The sequence below is a fragment of the Lathamus discolor genome, chromosome 6, assembly GCF_037157495.1.
Source record: "Lathamus discolor isolate bLatDis1 chromosome 6, bLatDis1.hap1, whole genome shotgun sequence".
NCBI lineage: Eukaryota > Metazoa > Chordata > Aves > Psittaciformes > Psittacidae > Lathamus > Lathamus discolor.
In genome coordinates this window covers 42,366,836-42,383,961 of record NC_088889.1, presented here as the reverse complement: position 1 = coordinate 42,383,961, position 17,126 = coordinate 42,366,836, and the positions used below count along the sequence as shown (strand labels likewise).

General features: G+C 40.0%; 1 protein-coding gene across 10 annotated transcripts in view; it reads right to left on the bottom strand.

Moving 5' to 3' along the window:
• HECTD1 (HECT domain E3 ubiquitin protein ligase 1) overlaps nucleotides 1-14,563 on the bottom strand; it is a 59,108-nt gene extending 44,545 nt beyond the window's left edge. For 6 of the 10 annotated variants that reach the window (XM_065686443.1, XM_065686450.1, XM_065686453.1 and 3 more), the window contains exons 1-2: nucleotides 14,419-14,563; nucleotides 11,880-12,228 (exon numbers count right to left, since the gene is read on the bottom strand). In XM_065686443.1, coding sequence (XP_065542515.1) covers nucleotides 11,880-12,019 — 140 coding nt within the window. In that variant the 5' untranslated portion in view covers nucleotides 12,020-12,228; nucleotides 14,419-14,563. The remainder of the gene's footprint in view (nucleotides 1-11,879; nucleotides 12,229-14,418) is intronic. The other 4 variants (XM_065686449.1, XM_065686451.1, XM_065686448.1 and 1 more) reach the window with 1 other exon arrangement.
• Nucleotides 14,564-17,126: the final 2,563 nt, after the last annotated feature.

The window sequence follows — 17,126 nt, the reverse complement described above, 5'->3', positions numbered from 1 at the left end:
CAGAAACCTCAACTTCATTTTTCTTACATTGTTATCAGGACATGGCAAAAATATCAAACCAGAATTTTTGTCCTTGTCTCCAAAACAGCAAATGAGAGCCACTTACTATTTTAGCACATAACTAAAATTTAATGTACAGCTGGGTCATCTTCTTCCCCATCATGTCTCTCTCAATTCAAACAGCTTGATTCAAATTCTACACAGTACAGGAATACAAATTATGTTATTATCCCTGAAGTCATACCAGGCAACGAAACATGTGTGCAGAAGTATTTCTGAGGAAAGCAAAACAGACAGACCAAGATTCCATCAGCCTTGAGTCTTTGCCAGTGAGACTGTCAAAAAGTGCTTTTATTATTTACTGTTTTATAAACTGCATTAATAATCTATCATGTACAGCTACTACTTTTTCAAAAAGGTCATAGCTGGCACAAGATCCAACTTGTTTTTTTCAAGTCCCAAAGCATGACAGCAGCAATGACATTGACTTTGAAAATTAAGTCTGTATTCTCAGACACTTGGGCCAAAGCAGCCCGCAATACAGCAATTTGCCTAGACAGGACCTCTACGGTGTCTTGCGCACTGCTCTGTAACATTATTCCAGGCCAACACATTGTTATACTTGGTTCTAAGCAGCACAGTTCTTTACCATTTTGAACTTGTAATGGTATCAGCAGGAATAAAAAACATGTTTTCTGTGCCGGCCCAGTATACAAGGTTCTCCACTACTCATATATACCAGCTTTTCTGGTCAGTTACAGACTCTATAATTCTATGAGACCACAATTACAAAGTTGTATTTTCATGCATTTCTGAAATACATCTTCAAGAAGCCATCCTCAAGCTTCTTCACATAATCTCACTCTGTGGGTGTCAAGAGTTTGAGACAAGATTAAAAAACCCAAACCTATCAGTATATATTATTTATTTCCTAGAATTCAAACAGTATTCTGTGCTGAACCAAGTGAAACAACCTAGCAGCAGGAGCTTCTTGTGACAAATGTAACTGACTGTTCTTCATTTACATCACATAAGATAGCAGGGAGGAAGCACTGTCTTCCCACCTTAACTCATTGCAGTCTTGTGATCGTTAGACACGTAAGATCAAGACTGAACCTCACACATCACTAGCTCTGAACTTCTCATCGCATTGTCTTCTCCCATCCAAAAAAGTTCCTAACAATGTTTAGCACCTCCTTCTAACCTATTACTTGCAACACACAAGTCATTAGTATTTGTCATACTGTAGCATCTGAGGGCTCATCTCAGGATCTCCCTGCACTACCAGAGCAAAACAACAGATTCTATCCTAGAAAACTTCAAGTATAATTGTACAACATGATTATTGTACAGATATAGACAAGAGAATGCAAATTAATCTTCCCACATTATTATACAGATAAATTCAGATTATTTTTGGTGGCTGAAGTCTTCTTGGACTTTAGCAGTCCCTACGGTTCCTGCTAGTGAGGGAACATAAAATACCAGTTCTGTCACTCACACACACAGCCTGTTGAGCCTGTAATAGCAGAGAAGGGCAGCACACCAACACATCCCCAGTGCTCCAGCCATAGTCTTCTCAAACAGGTGGTTAGAATAATGATAGCATAAAATCATACGGATGTCACTTCGAAGAACTTCAGTCATTATGCTGTAAGTAACTTTTCTGTCAATGACTGTGTTACAAACAGAAGTACACAGGTCAGGTTTATAGAGATCACCTTCTAATCCCCAAACCCACACTAAGCTATTTACACAGGGGTCTTATGGCTGAAACTATGAGAATCTGATACACACGTCTCAGGGACGAGAACTTGCATGTGTGAGTAGTGGCAGAGAAAGGACTGGAAGGGGTAAATGGGAATACCAACACACAGTGGGATGCAACACTGTCACAGCCATACAGCAGGTGTCTAGAGTACACCCCTCCCTTCTGTCACGTGGATTTCTGTGTGCTGGCCCTTGACCGCTAAGAAAAAGGTAAAATTCTGCCCTTACTCAGTGGATGGTCTTCACAGCTCAAAATTGTGTAAATGGGCTTTGTAAGTAGTCATCAAGTCTTTACTCAATCCAATCTTGAGTAAATGCACCTTGTTACTGAAGTGTAAGCAAAGGGAGCACAGGAAAGACAAATCCACTGTTCACCTGGAAGCAATTCCAGCAACCAGGTCCTGAGACAAACACCTTCTGAGAACCAGCCCTTCTTTTCAATGAAACACCAAGTAACCAAATACAATCAACACAAGCAGGAACCAAAGAGTAAGTCAGATCAGCCACGGTAAGTATGCATCTCTATTACTCCTTAATTCACAGATAAACCCCTACTGGCTTCCATAAGCAGACCAAAATAAATCAAATGGGACTAAAACTGTCTCAAATATTTGCTGTACAAGATTAGGTCCCATCAGTAATACAGATCCTAATGCTAAATGCCCAACTAAGACTGTGCTCAGAACTAAAACGTTTTTTGACCGGTAGTGAAGCAAAGCACTTCAGGACTGCTGTACCACAGTGGCTGCATATCAGACTCACCTTTAGAAAACTCTCTAAATAGGAAAATGAAGGCTACCAAAACTTCCCAGGACAGCGTGGAGGCTAAGGTCAAAACTATGGCACCAAATGAACTGATGTGACAAGGCACAATGACCAGTTTTTAGCACACTGCCTTCTACTGGCAGATGACACTTTTGATTTCCAAGGGAAAAGAACACAAAAAAACCTTCCATCGCTGCAGGCCCTGACTTCCACAGAGAGGAAAAAAAGCAAAGTGCGTAATTTCTAAACATGAAAGCAACTTGGTGAAAACAGTTTTGGTATTGGGATGCTTTATCTAGACCATATATTAACTAAAAGTAGCAATATATATTAGAAAAAAAAGAAATTATGACAAAAAAAAAAGTTGCTTTATCCTCAAAGTTGGGGCGGAAGTAGGGGGAATCATGCTGTGTACAACAGCCTATTTGCAGTAAAACAAACAAGAAGCTAGTGGTGAGTGCTCTAACACAGGAAAAAAGAAAAATCTATTAAATATGCTTTATTCTTTCAAAATAGGAAACAATGGCCAATAGGAGCTAATAGGTAGCTCCAAAGTTCAAACTTCTATTTAGGAACATTTCCTAATGAATATGAAAATTAAAGGATTTTTTTTTATTTTCATTTCTAAGAAGCTGTATTAACATCACATTGGGCACTTCCTAAAGTACTTTAAGAGAGTGATTAGGGACCAGCTTAGTGAATTAATGAGGTTACTCTGTGTTATTCCCTAGTGAAAGACTGACTTCAGTGAGTTAATGAGGTTACACTGTGACCAATGCTACAGCTCTTGCCAATTACTTTAAGTCTCTCAGTTCTGGATGTCCACCCAACTTGATTCCTGCATCCCCAGGATCAGAACTTCTGTTACTTACTACCTTGTGAAACCCATCATGTTTCAAGGATCTTGATGGAAGACAGGTTTGTAAATAACAGTTTTCAAAAAGTCTGAAATAAGTACTATTCAGTATTTAGCCTTTAGACTCTACTATTAGAATATAAAGCAGTAGAACTTTCTGTTCCCTATACTAACATCAAGAAAAGAACTAAACCACATTAAGAAGTGCTTATTTTGTATAATACCTACTGAAAGTCAAATTCATGTTTTCAGTATTAAAATTAGTTTATTGGATTGTAACCACCATGATACACAAATTCTTTAACATACATTCTTCCTCTGCATAAGTTTTACTGATCTAAAAACACCTTCTAAATATCACAGTCACACTGATGTCAAGAAAGGCTAAGGTAATGTACCAGTATCATTACTTCAGCATTTACAGCACTATAATCAGCATAACTTCATATGCTGAAACACTTCCAACTCTTTTCTCCCTCCCCCACTCCCTCTGCAGGAACAGAGGTTTCCATAGGGATACAAAATTCTTAAATAGCTACACCAGTAAGCTCCTACCAATGCTAAGCCTTAACTCGAATGAGGTGACTCAGCTGATTTTACAGCCTGCCAGTATAAAAAGACACCAAGGAAGTAAAAATAGGCACTACAAACTCATTTATGTAATTACATTTCATACTTTAAATGCATTTAAAAGCCTTAGCTAAAGCAGCAATAATAATGGCAGTTTAAAACTACTGTTGTGCTTCAACAAAACCCAAAAGGAGGAAAAAAATAAATAAAGACAACCCTGCTTCACCCCCAAAAACGGTTGACACAACCACTGCTAGCACTAGGGTGTATTACTCAATTCCAGAGTAACTGCTGGATGCAGTGGGTGCGGAGCCCCTGCCATGTGACAAGGCCTTGGGCTTCATGTGACTTGTGGCCAAAAACCAAGCTCAGCTGCCTGCCAGAACTTGTGCTGGATCTTTAATGCATACCATCTGCTGAGACCAGTTAAACATAGGAAAATAAAGAATTATATGTGCCTACACTATTTAATGATTAATATATAATAATCTTAAATAACTAAAAATTAAAATATTGAAGAAAAACCTCACTAGTAACTGTTTTTGAGGAAAAACATACCAGTTACATTTACAATAACGTGCCACACTAGTTTAAAGTTTCGAAGAACTTTTTCAAAGAACAAAGAATACATCCTGCACAACTGAGCTGCTCTTAAAGCAACAGTAATTCCAACTTATTTTTGATTACTGATTGTTTTTCCTTTCCACAATTCTTTCTATGGCAGATGTCAGACTTTCCCTCACCTTTCCTTCACTGAAATACCATTTTGTTTCCACATATGAAACAGAAAAAAAAAAAAAAAAAAAATCAGCAGAGTAATCAAGATCATCCACAAGAGAACTGACCACACCCCTGCATTGCCTATGTATTTTTCAGGAACCACTTCCAAATCATACAGCACTGTTTTCTTCCAATGCTGCTACACAACAAATAAGTCTAGAAAATACCCACTTATAAGACTTTAGAGATACCAAACTGTATTTTTAAGGTACAACAAAAGCACACGTAGATAGCTGAGTCTTTTTCTCAGAGCTCACTGTTAGGAGGGAACACATCATCTAAGTATTCAGCTACGCATTCAACAAATACCAGTTATGTGAAATGAAACAAAACAGCAAATGCACAAGAAGGAATACTTTATGCAGAGTATGTAATTTATAAATTTCTAAATACAATTACTGTTAGCTTTGCTTCTGAGTTTACAGAGCATGTGCTGGGCTGCCTTTTGCCTTTTTCAGTATCTTATGCCATTTTCCAGGGTAGTAATCCCACACATATTTGTTCTCTTATCTCCAGCATTTTGTAATTATTTTGTAGAAACTTGGTCCACAACACCTGAATAAATTACAGAACTTGAAACTAGAGATATTTCTGCCTATGATTTGCACTACTAGCAGTGGTTCAAGTATGCATTTGTTAACATTTCAAAAGAAAATAAGCAATTAAAATAAAAAGTATAACTGTGTAAATGTTCCTAAACATGCACATTTCCCCACTAGTTTCTGTTGGATTTCCAAGTGCTCAGAGAACTGACTTCAACAAGAAAACTTCTGCTTCCTCATTACCAATCTATGGAACATCCATGCTGTCTGTGGCTCTTGCACAGCCTCTTTTTAAGAGGACAGTATTTAAAATAATTTGACTAGCACTGCCACCCAAGAAAGGAAGCCCACTGTTTGAAATTCCTAGAACACCTATTTTATTGGCCTCATTAGATCTTTTAGGAGATAGGATCTTTCAAAAGGTCATTAACTCACTGCCTTAAAATTGTGTACCCATCTTTGCATAGCACTTCCAAGAATCACTTCAATTTTGTGTCATATACAAACCCTGACTAAAACAAAGAGTACTTGATGATACTACCACAGAAAAATGAGAAAAAAAATAGACTAGTAAATAGTAACAGAATGTGATGAGTTACACAGAACGGTCTGGACTACTGAGAGTCACAGGCTCATTTAAATGAGATGGGTTTTAACACACAAAAATGCTAAGTTACAGATCTTGTTCTAGGTAAAACATCCAGCCGTATCTAAAAAGCGAGTAATCATATCCTGGAAAGCAACTCTGAGGATAAATAACTAAAACCATATTTCCTGCACAAAGTTTTGGAAACGTCTAAATTTGGGATGCATAATTGGTCACAGTAAGTTAAACAGCATGGACAAAGGCAACACTGGAAATTATTTCTGAAAAACTTGGAAACTGAAGAATTGGAGAGCGGAAGGAAGATGGAGAGCTGATGAGATCCTTCTGCATGAGTACATTCCCAGTAAGAACAATACTGGTTTTTCATCCAATAGGAAAAGGTGGACTGCCAGCCACAGAATGCAGCAATCTGGCCAGTTCAAATGGAAAACGAAAGGCAAATGTCAACAATGAAGACAACTATGCAGCAGATTAAAAAGCAAAACAGGGGGTAAAATTAGGTAGGATGGCCTACTGGAAGCATTAGCTACACCTTATGCTTGTAATAACCAGGTACAGTACAAGGACCTATGACATAAAAGAGGATGCCATTTTAGATGACCTCATCTTCCCTTCCGGCCTTTGCAGCCATTCCGATTCTCAAAATGACTAGACAAGGCTAATTAATCTCCATAATACCCGTGACAATGAGGCCATAATTCCCATTTTACAAAGAACAACCAGAAAGACATTGCTGTTAAAACTCTTAGCACTGCAAAAAACCCCACAACTACTCAACAGCAAAAATCAGCCTTAAAAAATCAGAACTGTAACAAGACAGCTTCCTGAAAAATACAGCACACACCCCTACTTCCATCTCAGAAAAGCAGTCTGTAGGATGCGGAAGATCCCACTGTATTCAGTCCACAGAGCACAGAACTCCAGTGCTGGCATTTCACTGCTGCCGCATCCTCTGCCTTCATTAAATGCAAAAAAAGTTATTAGCAATCACATGAGTCTTGCCTTTGTAAAGCTCACAAAATTTCATTTATTGAGATGCCTGCATTAGTCCAAACCAACAACTCACTACGAACATATTCTCTGCATGGCTTACAATAATGAAAACTGTAGTCTATTGTTGACAGCAACACTTCTTTTCTAATTTACTCACGGCTGCACTCCAGCACAAAACTGTAATAATGTCCTGACTTCTTTCCCCCCCACCGCCCACCCCCCCTTCCTTAAAATAACAAAACAAGCAAATGGAGGCCCTTAGTGACATGGCTTACAGGTGGCCTTGGCAGTGCTGGGGTAATGGTTGGACTCGATAATCTTAAAGGTCTTTTCCGACCTATCTGATTCTGTGAAATCTGAAGGCCACATAACATGAAACCACCTTGATACTGACTGAACTGTCCTTTCACCCTGTTCATTTTACCATGATTGTTATATCTGTTTAAGGGCACTTTACTAATGTCTGAATTACAAAGATGCTTTTAAAGCCAGCATAAACTTTAAAAATAAGCTTGAAAACCACTACTTCGCATTCCTACCCCCATCTCTATAAGAAAAATTGGTTTTCTCTCTACATCTAGTTTTGACTTGCTGAAGTTGTTGATACAATACTGTTAAACACAGGCACCTGCAGTTTTAAGCAATCCAGTGCAGGTAAAGCTAAACATTTTTCTACCACAGTCTCACTAGCTCACATTAACAGTCTTTGGTTCACTAGAATTTCTTCTTACACTTCCTATTATGTTAGCAAATACAAGGAAAATGTATTTTCCCTAGTGAGTAACATACTTAGGAAAGAATAAAGGTTAATGTAAATTAAATAAACATATTTGATCTAAAACATAAACTGAAAGGATTTCTATTTTACACATTAGAACCCTACATACTGATCCTTTGTATGATTTTTTAGCTTTATTTGTCAAATAAGCTGATAACTCTTGGTAACTTTATGCTGACTAAATCTGTTAATGCTAAATATTCAGAGGTGACTTAAGGCACAGTCAAAAGGGAAGATAGGCCTTATTAATGCTCAGAGAAATCATGTTTCATCTGTTCAGTGTAGAAAAGATTTTAGTCAGCTTTTACTTTACTTGTTATACCGTCACCTTGTTCTACAAGTATTCTTTGTAATTAAGGAATATAAATAACATCTTCCTTGCTAAATACTTTTACTCTGACAGACAGGGAAACAAAATAGCAACACGAAGACCAGATCTGAGGAGTTCTCATTTTATTTCATTGAAAAGTGAAACAATCAGACAGTGGGGAAAAAAAAATAAAAAAATAAACAAACACCTACGTGGAAAAGGGCTATATAACACACTGAGATTGCAACCAATAGCCTCTACATTGTCTTTGAAATTACCTATAACAATTTAAACACTAAAAAAGTCATTCCAATTAAGTTTAGATGAAGTGCATACTTAAAAACTATTTGAAGACGACTTAATAGCACACAGTTTAACTGTAAGTTGGGACTAACACTTTCAATCTTGAGTTTAGCTATCTTACTCCAATGCAACTACTTCACAAAATTTCTTTTCACTCATTAAGTTTCTGTAGTTCAAGCTACTGGCTTTTGCTGCTGGAAAAATGCTAGCCATTCTTCATGCTAAGTGACTAACAGTGTCTGTGACTCATTATCACCAGGAGATGAATATGCTGCTGATTTTTGTAATGCTAAACTACAAGTAACACCAAAAATAATTTAATCATACGTAATATGTAAATCTGTGGAGAAGTAAAGAAACGTCAGTTAGCTGGCACCACCACCTGTTATTGGCTGCACACCCTGCAATCTGCTGCAATGCTGCCAGAAAACCACAAGACACACCACCATACATGGGCACCTACTTCCGCTTTTCTGATTCGATCTGAAAAGCTAGTTTCAATATCCATTACCTTGTAAAGAAATAAATTATTAGTTTTAACATACACCATTTCCTTGAGAATACGTCTGCAAAGTAACCCTATTACTTGCACAGCAAAGTGCAACATTTTGAATCCATCATTTCAATGTCCACCCCCTAACTCACTCCCAAGTGTTATCTTTCTTTGCTAAGCGAGACTGTGTATTGCCCTTAACTCCTTAAGAAGTCATCCTGGAAAGAGTGTTGTGCTTTTAGGGAAAACGTATAGCATTCATGTCAATATTTTTCATTTGTCTGTTTCATAGCTTTGCCAGTCATCACCATATGCAGCTCTTAATCATCAGATGCACTTCAGTAAAATGATGAGCTTTTTCTTAGCTTAAATCAAAAGAGAAAATAATTTCTTATGTACAAGTGGACTAATATTTAACATTTAAAGTCACTAACTGATCCCCAAACAACATCGCATTTAATTCCCCAGGAAACTGACTGGTTTAAGATTCCACCTTCCATCTTCTAGGTGTTGAATTCCACAGCCAAGAAATTTTCTTTAAGTTTTCTTTGTCGACATAATTAGTACCAATAAACAATTCCAAAACCCTGAAAAAATATTTGCACAGCATACAGAAATTTGGGAATGCTCTTCTTGCTTAACATAGCAAAAAAAAATGTAAAGCCTAGAGGTCAGTTTTCTTTCCAACAGCAAAAAAATGCCAATATTCAAAAAACCATTTTCAAAATTAAGTCCCTGAAAAATGTGTTTGGCAGCCCTTCTGTCACATAATATATCTCTTACGTAGACAAGGAATAATTCCTTTAAAAGCATAGCTGAAAAGCAACTTTAAAACATTATGAGGAATTATTGTAGTTACACTCCCTCAACACAAGACAGTTTTGGCTACCTGAACTATCACTTGGAAAGATTTTTAAAATACTTTTCAAGATACCATTTATTTCTTCTAGAGAGTGTCAAAATAAATGAAATGAAGGCTGTGGTACCACAGGTACCCAAGACAATACCCTGAGAACTTCTCTACTGAAGAGCTTCTGCTTCTCCCCTATTTCCAGTTAGCAGTTCCACCTCCAGTACTTACCAGACACCTCTATGATCTGCTGTAATTCACTGTAACAGCAGAAAATGTGCCATCTTCACCAGTGGGTTTAAACAGCAGCTTGCTGTTTTAGTGAATTAAAGGAGCCCAGTCAGCCCTGATGACATGAAGCAAGAAAATGGTTGAGAGGAATCAAAACTGGGAGTGATAAATGGGAAGAAGTAAGTCTTGCTTTTGAAGGCAATTAGCTACCATGCCAGCTCATGAAATACTGCAGAGCTGTATCTTCATTATATTCACAATGCCAACCAGAAGTAGCAGTTTTAACTTTCGCTGCAAAATCACTCGAACAGGCACGGCGTCGTGGTTTAAACCCAGGACACACGGAAAAAGTCATGAAGGTAACTTTATTCTCTCCCATTTCAGGGAAGTTAAAACAGCAAAACAGGTCAACAATTTAGAAGACCAGTAAAATTATATTATACCAAGGCTCAAAACAAAAACACCAAATGGTATTTTAAATGTTCCTTCTTCCAGACATAAAACCTAATTTTAAAACCACACCACTGCAATAACAGAGCATTCATTAGCTGGACTCTAAAAGAAAAGCATCACTTGGACTATTTAGTTCATTTGTATTGAGATGAAAGACTGTTCTAAATAAAATGCATACAATTGCATTTGACATCTCATTCATAATTCTCAAATACCCTGATGATATCCTTACAAATGCTTATGCCCAAGCTTCTACTTCTGTTCTATGCTGAACATACCGAAGCAGAAAGTTCATCTAGATTTGTAAAAAAAAAAAAAATAAAAAAAATCATTTTTAACTACCAAATTATTTTCTACCGTAGTAAACTAAGAAGTCAGTAAATCAGCCTTTTTGCAGCTGGAAACATAGTCCTCCACCAATAGCATCAGTACTACAAGGGCCACACTGGGAAGTCATATGCATCTTCCTATAGTGAAATCTCTTCCAGGCCAGAACTGTACTTTTAAGCTGGTCAGAATCAGGCAATTTCAAATTCTTAAGCAGTGTACAAAACTGCACTCACCGCTAAGTAACCGCTACAAATCCAAATTTTAGAGATGTGTGAATTTTACACTTCCTCTAAGAGAAGCAGTTGTGAAAGATGAACAGCTTTTAAGAGGTAAGCCCAAAACCAGTTCTTCTTCAGGACTACAAAACTAAACACTATAACCAACAGCAACCTTCTTAAACACTTCTAAACCGACAACCCTAAGAACCAGGATGTATCAGAAAGAGACTAGCTGCGCTTGAAGATGCAAAAGAAAGTGAGAGTAATAAAAGAAAGATGGAAAATAGGAGAGATGTAGGTGCATCAAGATCAGAACCGTGGAAACAAATAAATAAAAGCAAGAGAACTAAGATTCCAAAATTGTGATTGTTTACACTTTTGCTACCTCCCTTCCACACTACTCCTGGGCCCTCACAGGACGTAGTGTGTAACACATGCACAGCAACACTATTAAGTAACAGAAGTGCTTACATCAGCATTTTATGTTGTGGGGAAAAAAAAGTGTACAAATGTAGTTGAGGAGGGTGGCAAGAACAGCAATATTCTTCTATGAAGGGGTAAAATATTTGTGTGAACAGTGATTAATATTTGTGATTTTTGTTTGGATTTAGAGCTCAGAAACAGCTACTATCTCTCTTGAGAAAAGCACTGCAAGAGTACAGATGCTTAAATCAATCTGGGTAATCACTATAGTTTTAAAGAAAAAAAAAAAGTATTTCTCTACCATTAAAAACAAAACAAAAAACCCCAACACTTCTACACTGCCACTCTGAATGCATCTGTTTAAACTAAACAATCAGCCCCTATGTCACAACAGGTACTGCAGGTCACTTGCAGGACACTACCTTATTAATCAGACAACAGTACTTCATATAACATTAAGAGAAACTCTTCATTTTGGTGATCTACACCCACAGTCAGTCTGTAAAGAAAACTTTTGAGGCTGAAAGTTTCTAGGAATGCTGACTGTTATACACAGCTACGGAGAGAGAAAAGTAATATTCCCTAAATAAAAGCCAAAACTACTTACGTTTCAAAACAGCGATCCACGTTGTCTGACATCAGAAGTAGCATGCATAACTGCTCCAGTGCTATTAGCTGCATATCCCTTTCATCACCCTGCCCCATCTGCAGCCATTCCAGCAACGTGTCTGGGTCCACATCTGCCATTGTTGGTTTGGTTGGGTTTTTTGGTGTTGTTTTGGGGTTTTTTTTAATTAATTAAAACAAAACAAAACAACAGCAAAAAAAAAAAAAAAAAGGGCCACCGCCACTTAAATTAACAAGTACCAAAAATATCCTTTAATTGTTCAAGCCAGACTAACTTGAGCACAATTAATGTATCTCTTCAGCCAGCCCCAAGCTTCCGCAGTTTTCACCTGGAAAAAAAAACAACAACAAAAGGCAATAAGGCAATTATCATCACAATCTTGCCTTTGAACTTTTCAAATTTGCTCCTCTCTAAAATATACACCATATTTTTGGGCTGACGTTAAAAAAACTTCTACATATTTGATCAGCATTTGCCCTGTGCACCCAAGCTTTATACATGAGTAAACAGTAATGAGTTTGCTCTGTTTCACCGGAAATAAATCTCAAGTTCCAGCTGACAATCAAGACCTGGAGCCTACTCTTATTTATAGGATAACTCAAAATTAATGTATAAAAACTGTGCTTAACCCTATTCTCAAAGCTAATATAAAGACAAAGCGTTGTCTTGCCCATCCCCTTTCCTTTAATGTCACTTTATAATACAGTGTCCAAGTTCCTGAAAGATGGATTACCTCCTCATGAAAGTATTCAAATATAGAAACACATCAAATCACATTTTAAATACAAACCCACAAAACAAAAAAGTGAGATGTACAACTAAAGACTTGCAAAATCTTTGCTAAAGTTTTTTACTCATCCTTCATCTCTTAAAATAGCATCTGAACATAAGGAAAGGAAGCTTTTTAAGTCAGAAGATTAAAAAAACAAGTATTTCAGAATCAATTCCATTGAAGAGTTAGGGGTTTGTTTTTGTTTTGGTTTTTTTTTGGGGGGGGGGTAGGAGAAAAAGGTATCTAATTCATAGCTTAAAAAAAAAAAATTCCAGTGAATAATTCAAATTATCCATGCACATATAAGGAAAACAACATTATTTTCTGGCCCAGTGCCACAGTTGTACATGCAAGCTGAAGACCGAAAAAGCTCCCTTTAAAATGTTAAAAGATATTTTTTACCCATGTACTTGCTTATTGTGCTTTACTAAGAAATAGTCAAATTCATCTCTCACACCTAAAAGCAGAGCAAATATGATTACTTTCAGGTAAAAACTAAGAGGTTACAAACCTATCTCCCTAAATTAAACACACACATACAAAAGAATTACTACTTTTTAAATGCAGCTTAGAAAATAAGAAGAAAAGAGAATTAGTTGACAAACTCGTAGGTAACTATAAAATGCTGGACAGTGCCCCCACAAACTGAGGGGGGCGGGGTGGGAGGGAGAAGCTCCATCTGGACAAAGTCTGCCTACTTGTTTACTTGGTGGTAACGAGTTAATGGTTAAAAAATAACTCCATCAAGGGCACATCTACAAAAGGGAATCAGAAATTGGTATTACACGGAGAAACACGCACTGAATCAGCAGTGCTGTTTCACAACAGCTGTGAACTCAAAGATGTGACTAAACAAAAGTATGACAGATAGGGTTTGTTTTTTTTTTATCGTTTAGGGCCATAAGATCACAGATCACCCGGTTACTGCCTGCCACTTAAATACTTTTGTTATTGCTGCAGTCTTGCTGTAAAATGTAACTGAAATGTTACTAAAGTGATTTTCCGCGCTTTAAACAATGCCTACGATCCTCTGAGCTGTTTACAGACCGTATTTCCTGTTCCAAGACTAAATAAAACTACTTTCAGCCAGCACAAGTAGGATCATATAACAAGTATAATACCTCCCCTTAACGGGACTAAATCCTTAATTTCTGGAAGAGAGAGAAGGAAAGGCTGAAGGCAACCGAAAGATGAAGATCAGGAGAGACAGAGAAAGTGGGGTAAGTTCAACCCAGGCACCTGCTGTTCTTCCACCCCCGACGGGCTGCAGCCAGACGGAAACGAAGCACCGCGCAGAAAACAGAGCATGGCGAGAGGCTCCCGGGAGAGCCGCGGCAGAAAAGGGGCCAGGCCGCGGCTGAACTCACCCCCCGCCCGGGCCTGCGCCCGCACACACACGCGCACACACACACACAGACACACACACTCACACCTGAGGCGGGCCTCAGGCTCGGGGCCCGCTCCCCACACCCGCCCTCGGAGAAGGGGAGCCTCCGCTCCGCCTGACCGCCCCGCCGTGCCCCTCGGCCTCCACGCACAGAGGGTCTACCGCCCGCCGCCTCCCCCCGCCCCGGGCCCCGGCCCGCTCCCTCCAGGCCTGCCGCCGCCGACCCGCCAGGCCCGCACAGCGACACTCGAGTTGCCGGCGAGCCGCAGGCCTCGCAGGGTGACCCGGCCTGGCGTCTCAGGAAAGGCGCCATCTCCGCACCGCCAACAGAAGCGGCCCCGCACCGCCCCACGGCTCACCTCCACCTCTCAGAGCCCCTTCGCCGGGACCGAGCCCTCCTCAGCGCCGCAGGGACGGCGGGGCAGAGGCGCGGCGGCAACCCGACCCCCGCGGCAGGCAGCAGCCAGCGACATCCATGTCGCTCCACCCGGCGCGGGATTGGGTGGGAGGGGGGAAGGGAGCCGCTCGGCGGCCGCGGGGGAGGAGCTAGCGCTGGCCTAGCGGCCGCGGGGGGCGCTGCCAAAGCGCCGCGGCCCCGCCTCCGGCCTGCAAGCCGAGGGCCCCGCGCTGGAGCGGGGGCAGGCCGCGGGTGTTCCTCGGCGGGCTCTGGCTCCCCGGTCGGATCCCGAGGCTGGCGGCCTTCGGGGGCAAGGAGGGGCTAGCGCCTCGGCCCCCGCCTCTGGTCGGGCCGGGGACTCCGACTGCAGCGCCTTGCCCGGCCCCGGCTCGGCTCCCTCTGCACAAGGGCAGCCGCGGACCCGGCTCCCCCGCCCGGGCTCCGCAAGGGCTTCCTCGGCCTTGGGAGCGCGGTCCCGGAGCCCCTCCCGGGGCCTTCGAGGAGGCGGGAGCGGGAGCAGAGGCTTACCCAGCGCGTCCGCCGGCTCCCCCGGGTTGGGGTGGCCCTTCCGGGCCTGTCTCGGAACGTCGGTTTGTGGTTCTGTGTAGTTACAGATCGTCTTACTTCATGCCATGTTCTGGCTATTTGCTTCTGTATAGTGTTCTTTATGTTTACGGAGGGGCGTTACGCCTTGCCAGGGCCCACTCTTGAAAGTACTTTGATCCACCTCCAGCACTTCCATTAAAGGGGCTGCGGGAACTGGTCTGTCCGAGCAGATGTTTTCACTTGCCTTTAGCCCTGCAGTGTGTCTGAGACACTGCCAGCTATACTGTGTAGCTTGAGACAAGTTTTGCAGTAGAGCAGCCCCATGCCATGCGTGCTGCAAAACGCTGTGGTTACCTTGCATGTGATCAGAACACAAAGGAAACAAACTGCTATGAACTGAAACTGCAGGACTGAAAGGACTTCAGTAGCAAACCACCATAAATATAAAATGAAGGACTAAAAGCAAATGATCTTCAAAATAATTTCCTTCTCTGTAGGGTGACGTGTGTTTTTCTAAGGAATTTAAGCCTATTAATATAAGTACAGTAAATAAGATTATTGCACATTTGAATGTCAGTCCTACCTACCTCATAGACATTTCCTGTAATTAGGAGACTAAAACTACCCACTGAACAAAAAGGCAATAGCAGTCATGCTTGGTTGAAACTTGCCGAATAAAGAATTTTTTATTGTTTGATGTTGTAATGACACCTCTAGAAAGTATAACTTTCGTTGCTGCAGGTTTTCTCAGAACACAAGAACAGTAGCTCCTTTGTCTCAGATTCCTAGGGCAGCTTAGCCTTCCTGTCTCACTGCATTATGTCTTACTTAACTGCCACTTGTTCTAGCCCTGCTGAGATTTACACATATATCCTGTGCCTGTGCTTGTCTTTCAGAGGTCAGCAAGACTTATGTGCTTAAAGTTAAGGACATGAGGCAGTAGGAAGACTGAGTCTGCAGTCTTTAAATTTAGAAGGTCTATCTTCTTTCACTTTCACTGGTGCAGAAGCAGCGGCAGAATTAGGCCAAACTTAGAACTGCATCTGCTAAGTGACCTCACTACTGTTGCGTGATGCTAGAACAGTTTGTTTTGCTTTTTATTGTGGCTTCAATTAAAGCAACATGAATTTCTTCTGAAGGCCAAAATCAAATGCAGATTTTCAATTATAAAGACCAAAAACTGAAATCAAACAAGTATTTCACTCTTCACATAGGTTGCAGTTTCTGGTTCAGGTATCTTTGGACAAATACATGGTTATCCATGGAGAAGATGAGGTTATCGAAATATAGATCAATTTAGGAACAAAATCCAAAGTTTGAATATTATACATGTAAAGAATACAAATAACGGATTTAAAATACTACTAAATACAGGAAATAGCTTTCTGTGCTGTAGGTATTTATTTCTAAATGGATAAACATAAATATTTCCATGTCCTGTTGCATTCATTGCCAAATCTGATATATTCTCTAGTTTGGGAGTTTTGTAAATTAAAGGAAGGGTATCAAGTAATGTATTACAGCTTTAGTCATGAATCAGCATTGTTTTCCATCATACGTTACATTTTTCACTTTCATTGCATTTGTAATATTTGTTTGCTAGTGAACTTTGTTCCTCATTACGAGATTTTTTCCCGCTGGAATGAGTCTGACAAAGGAGAAATGCTCTGCTGACAAGGTGATCTCTGCTTTATTGACTATATTGATTATATACTTATTGCAGTGTATATGTTCATGCTCTGACTAATACTTTTTCCATTTCATGTGCCGACAGGCCATTGAAATTCTTTTTGGCAGTTGTCAGAGAGTACTCCATTGAAATGTATCACAGAAGTTACTGTTTCAGACTCCCTCTGTGTACAGCTCTGATGTGGACTGGGACTAGCTCTGCAAAAGTGTATTAGGCTGCGCTCTAACATTTAGTAAGAAGGAAATCACTAGCAAGTAAGAGTACAGTTAGTGGATAAGACAGACATAAGAATTGCAGTTACTTACTTTCATTTGACCTTTCACATGAACAGAGTTTTGTCCAGACCCTCAGTTTGCAGCCTGTGGCTTTCATTTGGTTAGTGCTAGGCCTAAGCCTACTGAGGAAGGACTTTACGTGGATTAGTGCAGCCAGAC